General features: G+C 45.5%; 1 protein-coding gene across 1 annotated transcript in view; it reads left to right on the forward strand.

The window, feature by feature from the left end:
• The window catches only part of LOC137435186 (uncharacterized), a 43,694-nt gene extending 26,760 nt beyond the window's left edge, over positions 1-16,934 (forward strand). The window contains exon 2 of the mRNA XM_068128751.2: positions 10,830-16,934. Coding sequence (XP_067984852.2) covers positions 10,850-14,992 — 4,143 coding nt within the window. The 5' untranslated portion in view covers positions 10,830-10,849 and the 3' untranslated portion in view covers positions 14,993-16,934. The remainder of the gene's footprint in view (positions 1-10,829) is intronic.
• Positions 16,935-18,976: the final 2,042 nt, after the last annotated feature.

Below are 18,976 nucleotides of genomic sequence, written 5' to 3' on the forward strand. Positions count from 1 at the left end.
CCAGAGAGCATAGTCCTCGGGTGGGAGACAGGGGAACAAAAGACAGGTGAGCGAGGGGTAAGGTCACAAGGGTACACATCAAACAAGGCAATGCAAGATGAGGTGCGTACGGAGAGCGAAGTGAGAAAGCTCGTCCCTACTGTACGTCACCCCCCCTGTTACCTACTCGACCCTTGCCCTTACCCCACATGTACACAAAACCAATCTACACTTTTACAAATTCATCGCTACTGTCTCGTCTTCCCTATATCTCCCCTATACCAAATTCGTCACCACAATCCCTCTAACCAAAATTTGCCATCACCAATTCATCATCAATCCTCATAAGGAGGGAGAGATGGAACACAACACAATGACACACCCACGTCATGATGCGTCTCACATTCCAAACATTTGCACAAAAATCATAAACATGGCATGGTGTTGAGTTACGTCACCCCAGGTGAGTGGATGTAGATGGTGCGAGGAGACTTCAATCCGAACTATCCTCTAAATGACTTTAATACACTTTACACTACCCGAGGTCTTTCCCTGCCAAACCATTGGCAATCTTACTCTATGCGGTTTTAAGAACCAAATTCCCTTTGACCAAACTGTGGTGCTTATCAATTTGGGGTCTCACTCCCCCGATTCAACTCCCTGTGCCTTTGCACAATTTCAGGTCTGGGTCCTGTGGCTCTCCCAGCAGGTCTACCACCTGCACACCTCCACCACTGCAGTTGCCTCCGAGCTTACCTGCTCCTCACCTAACCTATCTAACTGGGGAAGGCCCTCTGGCGCTCTCCCCACTCGGTGCCCTCTGGCACTGGCCTACCCGGGTCCGTCCTCCGGATCCTCGGGCCCCATCCACAACTCTAACGGCTCCCAGAGCCCACCTGCGGCCTCACCTGGCCGACATCCTCACAGTGGTGGAGTGCCCAACCAACTACACACACTAACAGGCCACACGCCCAGCCATTTCCACGTCACTAATGCACCCATCCAAACACCATTCTTCCACACGCACCACAGATGCCAATATCCAACCACAATTTACCTACTCCCTCTACCTAACTCTTAAACTACCCTCCCCGGGTATTCGTGATGGGGTCCATCCTCCCCATACACTCCCTTCGCACCATCCACTCCACTCCACTGTTTTCACCATACTCACTCCACACCATCCATTCCATACTCCATATATATTCCATACTCCATGTATTCCACACAACCATTCTCCATACACCTGGATTTGCACACCTGTGCCATCACTCCTGGTGCTCGCTGCACCCTCCTTCTTCCCAGGACCATTTGGTCAACACAACACTCACTCACTATTACTCACTCATGCACTGCTCCATACACCTGTTTAGTTGCACACCTGTGCAATCACAATTGTTCCTCACTCACTGCTCCATACACTTTCAATTCTCAAACACACGGCATCATCTGATCTGACTACTCCCCTCTGAAACTCGCGCTTCCCCGTCGCCCCTTTCATTATTGCGCTCCCTCGTCATTATCATTCAACTACCCTCTCTATGTCCCCGACTACCTGTCCAATGTTGCTACTTACCTTACCGTTACCTATGGTCATTTCTAGGTCCCTACACATTATCCACACCCTCCCTCGGCGAGCTTACACTGCCATAAACCCCATAAAACTATTGCTCCTTTGCCCCCGGTGGGAGGGATGGCAGAGTTGCCATCCCCTCACATCGGGTATCTCCCACTATCAATTTGGCTCATCCAATTGCAACCAATCAAAAATTTTCCAATCACTGCCAATCCTTCTACCAATCATTGCCAATCATCAAATTTTTCTATCTCAATTTCGGGTCCAAAACACTATCATCATCACAGTCCACTCACTGGAGCCTCTCGGTGCGCCAATTCATCTCCAAAGCTCGGCTTCGCAAAGCCGAGCAATGAATGCGGGTGGTTTGTTGCCGGCGGTTGGATCCGTCCGGCATTCGGTGCAGGGAAGGGGGTTCGCTCAGGCCGAGATCCCAAGGTCCACCTCAGCGCGGAGCCTTTCGGTCTCCCGCCTGATGACCCGATCTCACCCTGCCAGAACGCCGCAACCAAAAGGGTTCGCCGTCCCGACCCTTCTTACCGGGCCGCCCGTTCCGCCTAGCGGAGCACGGACGCGGCCGTTCCGCGCGCGGCCCGGCGTGGATCCCGTACGGCGGTTCTTTCGAAACCGCCGCGGTTACGATCCCCGCTGGTTCCCGCGGCACACGAAGCCCGGCACGAACCGAGGGCTCGCTCCGGCTACAAGTCGATCTAACCGCTAACCCGGTTAACGTCGATGCTCCACTTGCATGTCCACACCCCGCGTTCCGTTCCTTGCTCACACATCCAGCTGTCTCCATGCTCTCCGTTATTGCACCTTCTCTTACACACCCCCCCTGTACACTCATAGACTTCGTCACACACCTGACCACCGCACACCTTAGCACACACTCGTCGTTCGCACACCTCACCAACACACCTCTTCACGCCCCCTCCTCGGTCACATCCTCTGTGACAACCATGGGTGTGCTCTCTTTCGCACACCCAATCACGTGCTCCACTACCAGCTCAAGCGTGCATCCCCACACGCGCTCGACCATTCCAGGTCATTCCAGGTGTACATCCTTCCATTCCAGGTGTGCATCCTCTCTCACCTGCCACAACCAACTCGTGCTCCGTGTCACTCTCACTACTTTCACCACCACACTCGGTCGCGCATTCACCCTTACTCTTGACAGCGCACTCTGTAATCATGCACTCCTCTGTTACACACCTTTTTCACGCATCCTCTTGCGCACACTCTTCCGTTACACCCTCCGTAACACTCACCACAGGTGTGCACTCCTTCGTTACATCCCCTGTAACACTCCCCATCACGCGCTTCCATGTGCCCCCCCGCACTTGCGCTACGACCAACTCACTCTCGAGAGCACACTCACTCCTCGGCGCGCACTTTTTCCTCACACACCCCATAGTCGGACATCCTCGCACACCTCCACCTTCACACTCCGTACCTGTCGCACACCTCACCCGCGGCCTCTCACGAACACCCGTGTCAAAATCAACACCCAAGCCGACTGAATCTCCCCTCACACCATATACATTTCCGAGTATATCGCCACTCACCTTGACACCTCGTCTCCGTTCCTCCTCCGCCACCTGCAAACTCTTTATTTGGTTAGCAAGCACACCATCACGATTTGAGCACCGACCCTGCACATATTCCATCACTTCCTCCTTTATCTCCCTCTTAGTTTCCCTCCGTCTCTTCTTAATTTCACTCACCCCCTCTTCCACATCCTCTAACTTTTGCTTCACCTCTTTCATTTCCCGGTGCGCCCCCTCAATTTCGTCCTCTAAGGCCACCTTGACCGTTTCTATGTGTGTCCTCACCTCCCGGTCCTTCGTCTCCATCGCTTCCGTTACCTCGTCCAACCTCTTTGTCAGCCCCTCATGTACCATCCGACATTCCTTCTTCGTCGCTATTAATTCATTTTTGATTTCTTTTTGTGTCGCTTTCAACCCTCCTAGTACCGCAGTGTTCTTTTCCACCTGCTCCACTAGTTCCTTTTGTCCCACCGTCAGCTGTTCCACTCCCCTCGTTAGATCTTCTATGCCCCCCTGTAACCTAGCCGTACTAGTTCTCACCTCTTTCTTCATACGCTCCTCACCTCGCTTTACCTCCTCGCGTACCCCCGAGACCTCCTCGCCCACACCTCGTCTTATCTCCTCCCCCATTTCTCCCATTTCTTTGGTAGATGCCGCCCTCATCTGTTCCAATTCATGCCTCTGAGCATCCAATTTACCTTCCAACCCGATTTTCACCTCCTCTATCTGGTTCCCCATCTGTTTGATTTCCCGGGCGGATTGCTCCCCTATTTCCCTCAATTTGCCTTCCATCTTGTCTTCTAGCCCAGTTAACCCATTCTTCATCCCTTTTATCCCGTTGTCTAACCCCTCAAATTTATTGTCTAACCCCTCAAATTTATTGTCTAAACTCTCAAATTTATTGTCTAACCCCTCAAATTTATTGTCTAACCCCTCAAATTTATTGTCTAAACTCTCAAATTTATTTCCCATATTACTTAACCCGTGTCTCAATTGCTCACTGGTACTCCTCGCTTCGTCCCTCATTCTGCTTTCCAACCCTTCACTTTGGCTTCCCATTTTTTCGGTCAATTCACATCTGCTCCCCCTTACCTTATCCCTTATTTCTTTCATTTCCCTGCTTCTCTTTTCGTTGTCGCACTTCGACTCCGCCATATATTCGCTGAACCGTGCCATGAACTGCTGCATGTCAAAGCCCGCTGGCACAGCGGGCCCGGCTCCCGCGCTCTCGTGCGAGGCGCCATTTTGTGCGCCTGAACCCTCGTGCGCGAGGGCGCCATCTTGTGTTCCTGAAGCCCCCTCAACCACATCCTCATTTCTCTCCTCCTCCATTTCCTCCCTCTGGTCCTGGGTTACCCCTAACCCCTCTTCTAATTCCCCCACCGGCATTCCCGTCGCCTTGACCATCCATGGCACGATTTTAAATTTAGGATGTTAAAAATAAAATCTCGGGCCACTCGAAATTTTGAGCGCGCTATTCGCGCTTCGGGTCCGAATCCGACACTCCTGACACCAATTTTTACGGATCTCTCCGTCGGCCTTCTCCCCTTCTCAAGGGGGGGGTCAATCCCCTTGTCCGCGACTGACCGACGTGAGTCCTGGGGGTCCCAACGCTCCTCCCGGTCGGGAGCAGCCAGGGTATTTGGTCTACAAAAAGTACCAAGGACCTGAATCCCACTCCTGACACCAATTTGTTACGGATCTCTCCGTCGGCCTTCTCCCCTTAAGACGGGGGGGTCAATCCCCTTGTCCGCGACTGACCGACGTGAGTCCTGGGGGTCCCAACGCTGCTCCCGGTCGGGAGCAGCCAGGGTATTTGGTCTACAAAAAGTCCCAAGGACCTGAGTGCCACTCCTGACCGCGAGCAAGGGAGGGACTCCCGCTCGAACCCCGGTTTTAGATGTTACAATTGCCGAGCGGTGTTAGCAACCCGACGTTCGAGCCATTAGCAGCGACTAACCCGATCCTGAACGTTGGCCAAATCGTGCCACAGGTATTCAATTGGGAAATCACAAAGACGAAACGGATGCAAAGGAAAGAAAGGCAAAGTAGGAAGAACAAATCTAATTTATTATTATTATTTACAAGACCAAAAGAACCAAGGAGAATGGAAAGAATAAGAAAATAATTACAGAAAGAGGGACGGACCAGAAGGACACAGTGCAACGCTAGCTTACCTATGGCAGTCTTACTTATTCCCAGGGACAAGACACACAGAGCAAACTCACGTACACAGAAGGATGGACTGGCAGGAATGGTTTGGGACGGCAGAGGAGGGTCCCGGCAGATGGTAGGCGTCGAGGTCCAGCTTCAAGCGCGCGCTCCGATCCACGCTTTGGGGTCGAGGCGAAAACCCGGCAAACACAGCCCCGCTTCGGGCTGGCAGCGAGGAGCCGGCAGCTCCACGTATTCGGTTTCACACCGGCAGCTGTCTCACGCGTCCTCCGCCTCCTGCGCTCGACCTCACTGCTCCTCCTCCACTGAACTGAACAACTCCACTCAACTCTCTCCCGGTGGACTGCCGACTCTCTGACGCATCTGAACTCATCTGCCGCATCTCCTCAAAAGGCTTGTGCGCGCGCTTTTATATCGCGCCTCGAGATCAACCCGCGGGCTCCCAGGGCACGCCTCCCGGGTCGCTCACTCCAGTGCCGGTTCGCTGGCACGGGCTCTTTTGCTCCACCCCTGATGACGATGGGCGGCCAACGCCCTTCTTCTCCGAGTTTACCTCGTGGCTAATGGAGTCTTGCGGCAAAAACCGCAACCCCAAAGCAGCAGCGGCGAACGCAGTTGGAAATAGCTGACCAAAAGGGGAATTGGAAAGGAATCTACCTTATTTGAATTCGATGCAATGGAGTGTCAATTAATGGAAGACAAAGCCTTAAACTAATACACATAATAAGGAGATAACTACTGAACAGGGAGATCTATGATTTGCTACGTGATTGTATATGGACTAACTAAGGGACGACCTTTGACCTTTACACACAAACGGAGGGTGATATTTCCACAAGCTTCATTACACTTACAACGATAATAAAAAACACAACACAATTCTCAAATCCACAACAATATACTTTGTTTGCTTGCTTTTGTTTGATTTGTTTGTTTGATAAATGTTAGCTCTTTCACGAGCCTCGACTCTGTATCCAAAAAAAAAAAAAAAAAAGTCCCCAAAGGGAATAATCACATGGTGTGAGGTCAGGTGATCTTGGCGGCCATTCCACTGCATGGTTGAGGTCAATGACTCCGTCTCCAAAGAGTTCCCTCAGTCGATCTCGGACAGCAATAAGACGATGTGCTGGGGCGCCGTCTTGGGCCCACCAGAGATATCTGAAGACACCACGAACCTGTCGCTCAAAGTTCTCCTCCAGCTGTGGTAAAACTTCATCATTGATCATCTGCAGATACCTGTTGCCATTGACATTCCTTTGAAAGAAAAATGGTCCGATGACCTGACCACATCCACAAAGTCCCAACCAAACATTCCACTTTTGTCGATTCATTTTGGTGTCAAAATTAAATTCCGGGGGTTGTCCTGTCGGTGCATATTCAAGAACATTATGGGTATTGACCTTGCCGTCCACGGCGAAAGTAGCTTCGTCGCCGATAACGAGATACCGCAGGAAATTGACATCTGCTTCGCAACGTGCTATCAACCAACTGGCAAGCACCAGCCTCCTGGCAAAATCCCCTGGCGTAAGTTGATGCCGGATGTGAATCCGATATGGATGTTGGTGGAGGTCCAGTCTTGTGATTCGGTTGAATGTTGCCCAAGGCAATCCCGTCCCATTTCGTATTGCACTGGTATCCCTTCGATGCTCCAAAACTTGCTGTCATACTGCTGCAATGTTCATTTCCGATCGCCCACTGTGCCTCCTACCAGAATTCTCCTTGTTGTGGTTGAAGCTAGTGCCATGCTCTTGGTATTTTCTAACATTCGCCCAGATGGTTTTGGCTGCTGGAGGCTCCCGTTCTGGGAAACGTTCCCTGAACGCATCACGAGTTCGCTGCAAACTTCCAGTTTGGTGAAAGGTAACCACGAAGGTCTGCTGTTCAGTCGTAAGTTGAACCATCTTTTCAATGACTCAGACTGTCTCGAAAGTAGGCCCATCTTAAATACCCATCTTAAACAAAGGATGACGCAACCGATGATTACCAGACCAGCTTAACAATTTTACATAATCAACTTGGCAGTCGACAAGTAATGCGTCCATTTAAAACTGTCTTGCACCGATTAGCCAAACTTGTAAAAATGTGATTTGAACTTTTTCAATGAGCATGTACTCGGTCATGTGTGACAACAATGATGCATGAAAGGCATCAATGGAAAGCTGAGGATCTCCTCATAAATGGTAAACCACATGTAAATTGTCAAACTAAATAAGCTTTGCATATTAACCCCTTGAATTCGGATTACCTTTTTTTGATACGCACTGTATAGCATTATATCTCAAAAAGTTGTGGACAGGTTGGGTGTGTGACAAGGTCAAATCGATTCGATTTTGTTTTAGATCTGGATCCATCATCTGGATCCAGTCTATTTTATTGTCTATACAAAACCTAACTTGTTGAGCCGACCTGAGGTGTGTGCTCTCTTGAGTGCCAATCTAGTTCAATTGTGACTTTGAGACTTTGAAAGACAATTTATACTCATCAGAAAACCAACATGGCAAACACATGATTTTCCTTCCTGACGATTGTGTGGGTGGAGTTAACCCAGCTATCCAGCCAATAGGTTTGAAGGCTTCCGACGCATGCAGCTTCATTATGTTTTGTAATATACAAGATATGTACGCAAAAACTTGGTTATTTTCTTTTTGTGGTGGGGTTTTCACCCCATTAAACATACGTAGGAAGTTATAAGTATGCAATGTACTTGGATAATAGTGTCGACAATAGCTCTCCTACTCTTCGCGTCGGACACCGTGAGATATTTAACGTCCACCAACTAATGCTGGCAGAAGGGACACCCGTTTAACGTCCACGGGATGGCACACATATTGATGAATCACCCTGCCTGCAAAACAGCAGGATGACAGTTTATAGTTGGTTTATGATTCAAGCCCAGACGAGACAACTTAGGGGCGGGTGTGTGTACCTTTCGGCCATCCTGCCTTTTATGTGATGAACCCCTTCCTGCTCATTCCTCTCCTTTTTATACAGTTTTCATTCATTCGCTGAGAAAAGTTGCCTTTGTAAATTTTATTTATTTTATGAAAAAATAAAAATACAAATGGACATGAAGTTTAACCATTCAATGAGAAATATTGTCGTTAACTGAGGCACTACGGGACCGAGCAATGCTGTTAAAGGACTTTCATAAAAGGGTATTTGAATTGAAATTCATAAATGGATAAAGTTGGGGGGGAGGGATGGAGGACTTAGATGAACAGTGATGTTCATGGTGATCTTATGGCATCTTAAATATTGTTACGGATCCGGGGGTCGGCACTCCCCTTACCAAGATGGGGTTAATCCCCTTGTCTTTTACACTGACCGATTTCTCCCAGTCCTGGAAATTACACGCTCCTTTGCGGGGTGAGATTGGCCAGGGTGATTGGTCAATGGGTTCCCGGATACCTTTGCCAATCCCTCCGCAAAGCAGGGAGATAACTTCCCACCCGAGCCGCAGCGTTAATAGATGCGCCGAGCGAAGCGAGCCCCGACTCGGGCTGTTAACAAAAGACTATCCCGATTAAAGCGGTTCTAATCGTGCCACAGGTACTCGATAGAAAGAAAGGACGAAAGCGATCGAATAAGAGAGGAAACCAGAGTAAACAAAGAACACAGGAATTTATAAACAATAATGAAAGAGGAAACGAAAGGAATGAATATACAAGAAGAGGAAATAAAAGGACACAGGGCAATCCTTATACAGTCTTAAATTAACACGCCCAGGACAACACAAATAGACTTACACGGGAGGATGGGATGGGAGGAATGGCAGGAGGAGAAGGTTCAAGCAGATGGCTCAGGCGTCGAGGTCCGGCTCCAAGCTCGCGCTCCGGCCCACGATTTGGGTTCGAGGCGAAACCCGCAAACAGCTCCGCGTGTCGTTGAACGCGACCGGACCTTTTAGATATAGCGGGGAACTGGGATGCTGCGTACGTAATATGTGCGCCTGCGGCCTGCCTGTCTCTCCCTGTCTGTCTCTCTCTCTCTCTCTCTCTCTCTCTCTCGCTCTCTCTCTCTCTCTCTCTCTCTCTCTCTCTCTCTCTCTCTCTCTTTCTCTTTCTCTTTCTCTTTCTCTTTCTCTTTCTCTTTCTCTTTCTCACTCTCACTCTCACTCTCACTCTCTCCGCCTTTGAAACGAGATCATTAATCACCAGCCGTGCATTCCGTACCAGTAGAGCTCTCCCCGCGCAGTCCTCTCGGCAGTCTTTCCTCCTCACTGCACTGCGCAAGTAGTCCCACGCGGCCGCTTTTATTGGCCACTCGCGTATCAAGCCGCGCTTCATCGGGCCACGCCTATCATTGAGCTCACCTCAGCCCGAGTTGGCTCGCCGACAGGGCCACACCTCGGTCTTGACGCTCCTCCCCCTTCTTCTCCAAGATGAGCACATGTCTAATGGCGGCTGGGAGGGGGGGGGAGCTTAAGGCGGCTGCGTCTGGCAGGGGCGCTTACCAATTTGGAGAGAGGGAGCCGCAAAATGACCAGGATTGAACAAGGGGCCTAGGTTATTTGATGAATGCAACGCAGAGTCAAACTATTGGGAACAGATCCTTACCTGAAACACATACTAATGAGATAACTGAAGAAGGTCCTATGGTGTCCTACGTGTTGCTTGTGGCCTATCTCGGGTGCGATCTTTTAACTTAGAAAATGGGAATATTTACAGTGGATTATTTAAAAGGGATTATTATTCGACAAGTGAAGGTTCTAAAAACCGCAACGATATTGTTATGACTGATGGATCAGTAAGTCCCAAATTAAATGTGATGTAGGAAGTTAATGACTGACAAAATGATATCTCTATTTCATACTTTTAAAAGAGTCTTCAACTTTAAATTTAAAGATGACCACAATTTTTTTCTTTTTCTTTGTGTGTGAGACCAAGGATTAATTATAAATTCTGCATGTACTCAAAATGTTGAATTTTTGTTCTTCTCTTCCTGCCATATGTTTGTTGCATTTCCTTCCTTCCATTTTACTTTTATGTCTCCCTAACCTTCCTGTCTTGTTTTATTTTTCCTGAAATTTAATTGCAACTTGTACCTGCCCCCTTTTGTGATTTGTCTGCATAATGTTGATACGGTATTCCCCTATTGTAAGCTTGATGTGCATGTTAGTTGATGAAGCTGTTGTATTGAAAGGAAAAAAATACAAGAAAAAGTAGTCGATTATAATATGTGCTCGTTTTGGTCGTTGAAGTGAAGATGACTTGACTTATGAGAAAGGCTTACACTTGTGCAAAGAACAAGTTTGTCACATGGTAGTGATGTCCTTTTTCTGTTGACTGCCATTTACAGCAATTGATTCAATTATGAGTCCTTTTGTTATTTTTTTCTTTTCCCCCTTTCCAAGGTGTTATGAAAAATGTTTGGGTAGCATCATTGGATATTGTGGATATTAATGGATATTAATAATGGATATTAATAATGGATATTAACACGAATAACTTATGGATTGCCTCATTGAAATTTCCTCTCCCCTTGTGTCCCGATCCCCCATCTGTGTTTGCTCTTGTTTGCATGTTTTTCGGGTGCACACGTGTACAATCAAGTATCGACGGAGTGCTCTACCATGGCGGTGGTCATTCGCATGGAAGGACTGCCTAATGCGGCAGGCCCAATGGATATCCGCCATTTCTTTGTGGGTCTTGCTGTCCCTACTGCAGGAGTGCAAATAATTGGAGGGAAGCTTGGAGAGGCATACATCGCTTTTGAGAAGGTTGAGAATGCATGCCTTGCCATGGAGCGAAGCGGAGGCAGGATAATGGGATCGAAGGTCCGGCTGCTTCTTAGCAGCAAGTCTCAGATGCGAAGTGCCATTAAGCGGAGTCATTCATGTTCTGATGGAGGTTCGTCGAAGACAAGGATAACCTGGAGTGATGAGAAAGATAACCCAAGGATACTTCCAGCCATTTCCCATAATGTCTATTTTTCTGGTGAGCATCATTTGCCTATTGGACAATTGGCAGATGCACATAACTCTGGTCCAATGGTTTTACCAAGAAATGACATCCCATCTACGCCTCCACGGTCTACATCTTCACTGGCAACTCGAGAACAGGTTCCCAACCAACAGAGGATGCTACAACAAGGCCCCAAGCTGCATGAAGTTTTCCCACTGGGAACAGCACAACATGGAAATCTGACACCAACTGGCTCCAAGGATCAGGACTTGAATACAAGTTCTAATAGACTTGGTCATCCTGGAGTGGATGGTGTTAGTTCCACTTTGCCTGGATTTACATCAGCATGGTCAAAAAACAGTGAAAGATTATATTCACCTGGGGATAGAGGGATTTTGAATAACCTTTGGGAAAATGATGTGAAAGCTTCTGGGGATAATGTCCATCACCAGGGAAGTCTTATAACAAGTAGACGAAATGTAATTAATATTGAAAAATGTTATTCTACAATGAATTACCCAGCTCTAGAGTTAAAAAGTACTAATTGTGATGAACCTATCAGCATGTCTAACCGACAGGCTCTTAAAATGTCTGCAAATTTAAACTTAAACCTTTCCCCCAAGTCAATCATTCCAAAAGATTTGAAAGGAACAGAAACGGAGAAGCCTTGCACGGAGGGTACATTCGCTCAAGCACCAACATTGCTTGCAGATTGTAGTAGGGTGGGTAAAGATGTCCAGAAGAAACGTCACGGTAGCATGAGCAAGGAGAGCTCATTACGAGAAAATTGTTTTCAGGATGTTGTACCAAAAAGGAAGGAATGTAACAGGAAGAAAGAAATCACAATTTTGAAGGGTTTGAATCATGTTGTGGTAGAATACCTTGATCGTATAAGCCGGTTGAGCTGTAAAGAGGAGAGCCGTCAAAGTTCAAGAAATGATCGAAATGTAAATGCATTAAAGGACTGGGAATTGTTGAATGAGCAAGAAGCTAAATTAACTTGTGAAAGCTCCTCTTTGCCCCTTGATGTTGCAGATAATTTGTTTGTCCAGGTCTGTGCACTCCCATCAAATGTAGATGAAGATGATGTTTATTTCTTATTTGGTAAGTTGAAAGTGGATTGCGTGATTTTAAACAAGGATCGAGAAGGGGAGTGTGTTGGAACAGCTTATGTACGATTTGCAACACCAAGTGATGCAATTGCTGGATTGCAGCAACAAGGCCAGTATATTAACCATTGTGGGGGCAGGTGCCAAGTTGAGGTTTATCCAGCAACTGAGAATGATTGGAGCATTGCACTTCAGAATGCATCAGCCCAATTGCAGTCTCGCTCATCGCGTCGTGGCCATTCTCCAATTCACCAACGTGCTCCACTTCGCGACCGTTCTCCACTTCGCGACCGTTCTCCACTTCGCGACCGTTCTCCACTTCGCGACCGTTCTCCACTTCGCGACCTTTCTCCCCATCCTGACCTTTCTCCCCATCACTCCCATTTGAGCTCCTGTCCAAATTCACACCATGTTTACTCAAAGGAGTTGCATTTAACAAGACTGAATGTCCCATCCACTTGTGAAAAATCGCAGTCACTTCTTGATCTCTGTGTTCATGTCATGGGTTTGCCCAGATTCACTGACAAAGATTCATTGTTGTGTTTCTTTAACAAGCTGTCTGTCATTGAGCCAGTACATTTGAGGGATGCAGGAGAATTTATGGAAGCATTTGTTCAGTTTTCCACATATGCAGATCTTTTAATCGCTCTTAGTCGCATTGGGCAGCACCGTGGCAATCAGCAGATTTTTGTTCATTCCTTGTCCAAGAATATGATGTCACGGAAGATGCTGGAACGTCATGCCAACGAAGAAAATGAGTTGAGGAAGTTCAGTAAAAAGTGTCTGCTTGTGCAAAATCTCCCAAAAAATGTCAGCAAGAAGGAAGTGCAAAATTTTTTTGAAGGGTTTGGACTTTCAGAGGACTATGTTCTCATAATCTCTAAAGATGATGATAGTGAAGCCTTGGTGGCATTCATGTCTGAAGAACTGATTTCAGATGCTCAAAATCTTCAAAACAGGAAACTGGCTGGTCGGCTGGTTTGCTTGATTCCAATTGCAAACAATATATATAATACATACAGACACCATATGTGTGACAAGTCTCAAGTATCATGCACTGATTCACATTGTTTAGCACAAAGAATACATAACCCTTCTGTTATTGGAAATTCTCAGTTCCAACAAAGTTCTGTTTTTTTGCAACCAAATTTTAGGCTGCATTCTCCTCCATTGCAGCCGCCTTTGGTCGTTCCACAACAACATTTTAGTTTTCCTCAGCCTCTTCCAACCTCTCCCCCCCCTCCTCCTCTTCCTCCTCTTCCTCCTCTTATTCTGCCTCATCCTCCTGCTGTTCCTTCCTCTACTCTTCCTCCTAATCCTCCTCCTCAGCCCCCTCAGCCGCCTCCATTGCAACAGCCTTTGGTAGTTCCACAACAACATTTTAGTTTTCCTCATCCTCATCCTCCTCCTGCCTTTCCTCCCCCTCCTCTTCCTCCTCTTATTCTGCCTCATCCTCCTGCTGTCCCTTCCTCGACTCTTCCTCCTAATCCTCCTCCTCAGCCCCCTCAGCCCCCTCCATTGCAACAGCCTTTGGTTGATCCACAACCTACTTTTGCTGGAAATCCCCAGTTTAGACCAAGTCTTGGTTTCTCACAACCACGTTTCAGTGGGTTGCCTCCCCCATCACAACAGCCTTTGGTCATGTCACAACATTTTCCTTCACACTTTTCTCAACAAATTAACTTTGCTCAGGTGACTGTCAATTGCACTCTTCAATCGCCGCATGGCTCTGACTCACGGCCACCTCTTACGTTTCCACCAGACTCCAGTTCAATGCTGCCTACTCAAAGACAACCTTTGGAAGGAATAAAAATAATAAAAAAAGACGAACCTTCCATAAAAAAAGATGAAGAAAGACGAAAAAGACGGACCCTTTCAGGACGTGCGTTGAGGAGGATACGCTGCAGGAAGGGGAAAGCCTTCCGGAAATGGGAGAAACTGCAAAGAGAGGAAAAGCTGCAAGGAGAGGAGAAGCTGCAAGGAGAGGAGAAGCTGCAAGGAGAGGAGAAGCTGCAAGGAGAGGAGAAGCTGCAAGGAGAGGAGAAGCTGCAAGGAGAGGAGAAGCTGCAAGGAAAGGAGAAACAGCAAGGAAAGGAGAAACAGCAAGGAAAGGAGAAACAGCAAGGAAAGGAGAAACTGCAAGGAAAGGAGAAACAGCAAGGAAAGGACCAACAGCAAGGAAAGGAGAAGCTGCAAGGAGAGGAGAAGCTGCAAGGAGAGGAGAAACAGCAAGGAAAGGAGAAACAGCAAGGAAAGGAGAAACAGCAAGGAAAGGAGAAACTGCAAGGAAAGGAGAAACAGCAAGGAAAGGAGAAACAGCAAGGAAAGGAGAAACAGCAAGGAAAGGAGAAACAGCAAGGAAAGGAGAAACTGCAAGGAAAGGAGAAACAGCAAGGAAAGGAGAAACAGCAAGGAAAGGACCAACAGCAAGGAAAGGAGAAGCTGCAAGGAGAGGAGAAGCTGCAAGGAGAAGAGAAGCTGCAAGGAGAGGAAAACCTGCAAAAAAGAAGAAGAAGAAAAAAGAAGACACTGCAAGAACAGGAGGAACTGCATGGAAAGGAGAGTTTTTTTTTTGAGGATATCGATTCTTTTGATTTGGATTTGGGTTTTTGGGAAAGAGAAAGGGAAAGGAGAGAGCGAGAGTTTTATTTTTGGAAGATGGAAGAGAGGAAATCATGGAACGTTAATTTTTACAATCATTAAAAAACTGGTTCGTTGTAATCATACTGAGTGTCATATGAATTTGCCATCTGGGCAAACAAAGCTTCAAATGGGAAACCTGCCATTGAAGGTGAATATTCAGCAGATTATGGATTTCTTTAAAGGCTGTCACATTATTTCAGATTCAATTCAAGTGGAAAGAAGAATCTATGCATACTCATGTCATGCAGTTGTTAGTTTTTAAAGTCAAGAACAAGCGGCCCTGGCTATTTGAGTTTGTGACAGAAACCCAATTGATGGTCAAAAAGTCTTTCTCAGGTTCTTGTGATATCTGTGTTTTTCTTTTTTAATACCTCTTGTTGCTTTTTGTCTGCTGATGAAATCTGTTTTGTGTGTCACCTGCCACTCCCAGGTGGTTGCATTTATGCTTGTATGACATGAGCATGATTATACTTCAGAGAAGTTTTTGACTTCCTTTCATTTTTTTTAACCCCTTTTTGATCTCATGTAATGTTAACTTGTGTTTTGTTAAAATAACACTCACTTTCGTTATTCTCACTCCCATGTATTTGCCTTTACATTCAGTGATTTATCACCCCATGCACATTTACAAATCTGTCTGCTTTCAAGATAAACTGCTTTAAAATCTCACGAGGTTTTGGTTCATGACTTTGGTAATTCCCTCCCCTTTGTTTTGGTCACATTTAATGTTGTTATAGTAAAGACATCCACATGTTGAGATGAACTGCAGCCTTCAATATATCATTAGGAAAAGGCAGTCCAGTGATTGAGAAGCAAAATAGAGTTTGTCACAAAGATGGAGCATCATCTTTCTTGTATATAAATCTTGCCCTGATGGCAAAACACAGTGATGCTGATCGGCATATTATGTTTTTCCTTGCTAGAAATTAAATTGGTTGTTACTTGATAGGTAATGCCTTTATGAATACAAGCAACTATGCTATTTTCCCCAAATTAATAATTGCATAAGGCGGGGAATAACGGCGCAAGTCTAAAAATGACAAACCCATTTCACTCGGAAAGTTGTTACTTACTAGGTTTTGTCATCCTTAGTTGTGATTGGATGTTGGTGTAAAGATAGCTTGGGGATTTGATGAATAAAAAGCAGAGGGTCGAAGTTTAAATAAATTTTAAAACATTGTCACAAGTGTGCGAGCTAAACATTTTTATGTTGTTTTTTTTTTTGTATATATTTACAACCGGTATTTCCTTTTGACACAAAATTGTTGTTCCTCAACGAAGCCCTGCTGACTTGTGCTGAGCAGAAATGTGATATTTTTGTTTTTTTATTCAGTTTTTATTCTCAAGCAGAAGTGTTCACTTCTTTACTTTTGTCAATTTCATTCTTTGTTGCAGCATTTTGTTTGTTTTGATTGAACCATTTGTGAGATTTTCAAATTTTCATGCTAATTTTCTGTGCCTGTTATTTGGTTTCCTGATGAGGTTAATTAGTCCATGGTTAAAGGACTGGTGATCCATTTTTGTTGTGTACATTCACATCTTTTGAAAACACACTCCAGTACTTAACATTGTAAAAGGTAATGCTTATTTGCCTTTTATCTTTGGTTTTCTTCAACACCCTTTCACCATATGTTGATAGATTACTGTTATATGGAAATAAAAATGTACATTTTGAATTCAGGAAAGTTGTACAGAAATATAAAGTGATGCGTTTGTGATTTTATTTACTTCATTGGCCACACATTGACATTGTAACATTGATTAAATGTGTTTATTATAATTCTGCTTGAAACTAAACATTTGATGTTAAACATTTCACATATTGAAATAAGTTTATCTTACTTTAGTACAAGACAAACAACGTGTTGTTGTTGCTTATATTCTTTGTCTTTAGATCATATGTTTGCTTTTGCAGGCCTAAACAGAAGAAATGTGGACTGTCTGAGTGTTGTTTCTGGGTTGTATGTTTTTTCAAAATGCAAATAAAAACGACAGTATTGAGTGCCTGTTTTTCCTGAAAAAAATGTTGAAGGAATGTTTTTTTTAAACCCGGATCACAACATTTGCAGGGCTTTCAGAGAGGTCCGGGAATGGTCCGTTTTGTTACGGTGGACGATGCTTCCAGTCGAAAGGCACCATTTACTGATTTCTTCACGGTCTCGCAATTCAAACTGCCATCATCGAATGATTTATTTGCATTGATCACACTAGGACGTGCCCGTACGTGGGTGCCCGTTCCTTGCCAAAAAAAAAAAAAAAAAAAAATTTGTGTAGGGGTGTGTGTGTGTAAACATCCTAGGGCGTGCCCGTACGTGGGTGCAAAAAAACATGCGTGCAAACAACAACAACAAAAAAAAACTTTGAAACCACGTGGCAGTAACGACCACAGAACCCCCCCCCCCCCTCTATTTACATGAATGGTTTGGTCCATTCGCAACGACCACAGAACCCCCCCCCCCTCTATTTACATGAAATGGTTTGGTCCAAAGCGAACGGCTTGCGGAGTTTGGTAAAGAAATCGCCATAGCTCGGTAACTACTTGTCCGATTAATATGAAACCTTGAAAAGGCACATCCTCGGGTCCCCAGCAATATACCTGGCAAGTTTAAAGTATATCGGACCCGTGGTTGTCGAGAAACAGCGGTCACAGACAGACACACAGAGATTACTGGAATTATAGATAGACTAGGACTTGCCCGTACGTGGGTGCCCGTTCCTTGCCAAAAAAAAAAAAAATTGGTGTAGGGGTGTGTGTGTGTAAACATCCTAGGGCGTGCCCGTACGTGGGTGCAAAAAAACATGCGTGCAAACAACAACAACAAAAAAAAACTTTGAAACCACGTGGCAGAAACGACCACAGAACCCCCCCCCCCCCTCTATTTACATGAATGGTTTGGTCCATTCGCAACGACCACAGAACCCCCCCCCCCCCCCCTCTATTTACATGAAATGGTTTGGTCCAAAGCGAACGGCTTGCGGAGTTTGGTAAAGAAATCGCCATAGCTCGGTAACTACTTGTCCGATTAATATGAAACCTTGAAAAGGCACATCCTCGGGTCCCCAGCAATATACCTGGCAAGTTTAAAGTATATCGGACCCGTGGTTGTCGAGAAACAGCGGTCACAGACAAACACACAGACACACAGAGATTACTGGAATTATAGATAGAAGATTACACTCACACAGTGAGTTTGTGTTTTAAATATAATTTTCATGAAATTTCATCCCATCTCTTCGATTCACGTTTAAATGTCCATTTGTTTGTACACTCAGTATTATGTGCAGAGTGTAGGTCCCAGTGAGAGCAAAACCTCCGTCATGTTCCCGAACATCCCATATTCCTTATTACTCCCGCCAGGGAGTAATGCATTCACTCGTGTCCGTGTGTGTGTGTGTTCATGTGTTTGTGAACAAGATATCTGGAAAAGTTCTGAACGAATTTGGATGAAAGTTGGTGGGACGATTGCCCTTGGAATAAGGAAGAATTGATTAGTTTTTGGTGAAGCTTAGGATATTATTCCCGATCCAGGAATTTTTTGAAGGATTTTTTTACCATTGGAAGATAGGGCTCATTTTTTTTTTAACATTATCTTCTATATATTCTATATTTAACATTGTGATATGATAATAGTTTTCATATTTGTTGTAAATGTAGTTTAAACTCGTGGTTATGCGTTAGAGCGGTGTATTGATTTAGCAGTGTCGTCTTCAATGTTCATTTTTTTTTCTAATCAAGACATATTCTGTCATTTTAAAACCATCAGTGTGTATTAGGTTTCCCCGTTTCATAAAATGTATCGTTTGATACGTATAATGCTTTGAAACTTCTTTTTTCTTTTTTTCTTTTTATCTCAGAAGAGATATCAACATTTAGCTCAGCGAATGCCATTTGCGGTGTCAGTATTTAATGAACTTATAAAGACTTGGTTCCAGATTTGTCAATGGCTGAGGTATATTAACAAACGAATTAACCAGATTTGGCAAAATTCCAACTTTTTTTTTTAAAAGATCGCATTTTCACCCAGGGCTGTGAGAGGCTGAAGA

This window comes from Myxine glutinosa, chromosome 9, assembly GCF_964187855.1.
Source record: "Myxine glutinosa chromosome 9, kmMyxGlut1.1, whole genome shotgun sequence".
Classification (NCBI taxonomy): domain Eukaryota; kingdom Metazoa; phylum Chordata; class Myxini; order Myxiniformes; family Myxinidae; genus Myxine; species Myxine glutinosa.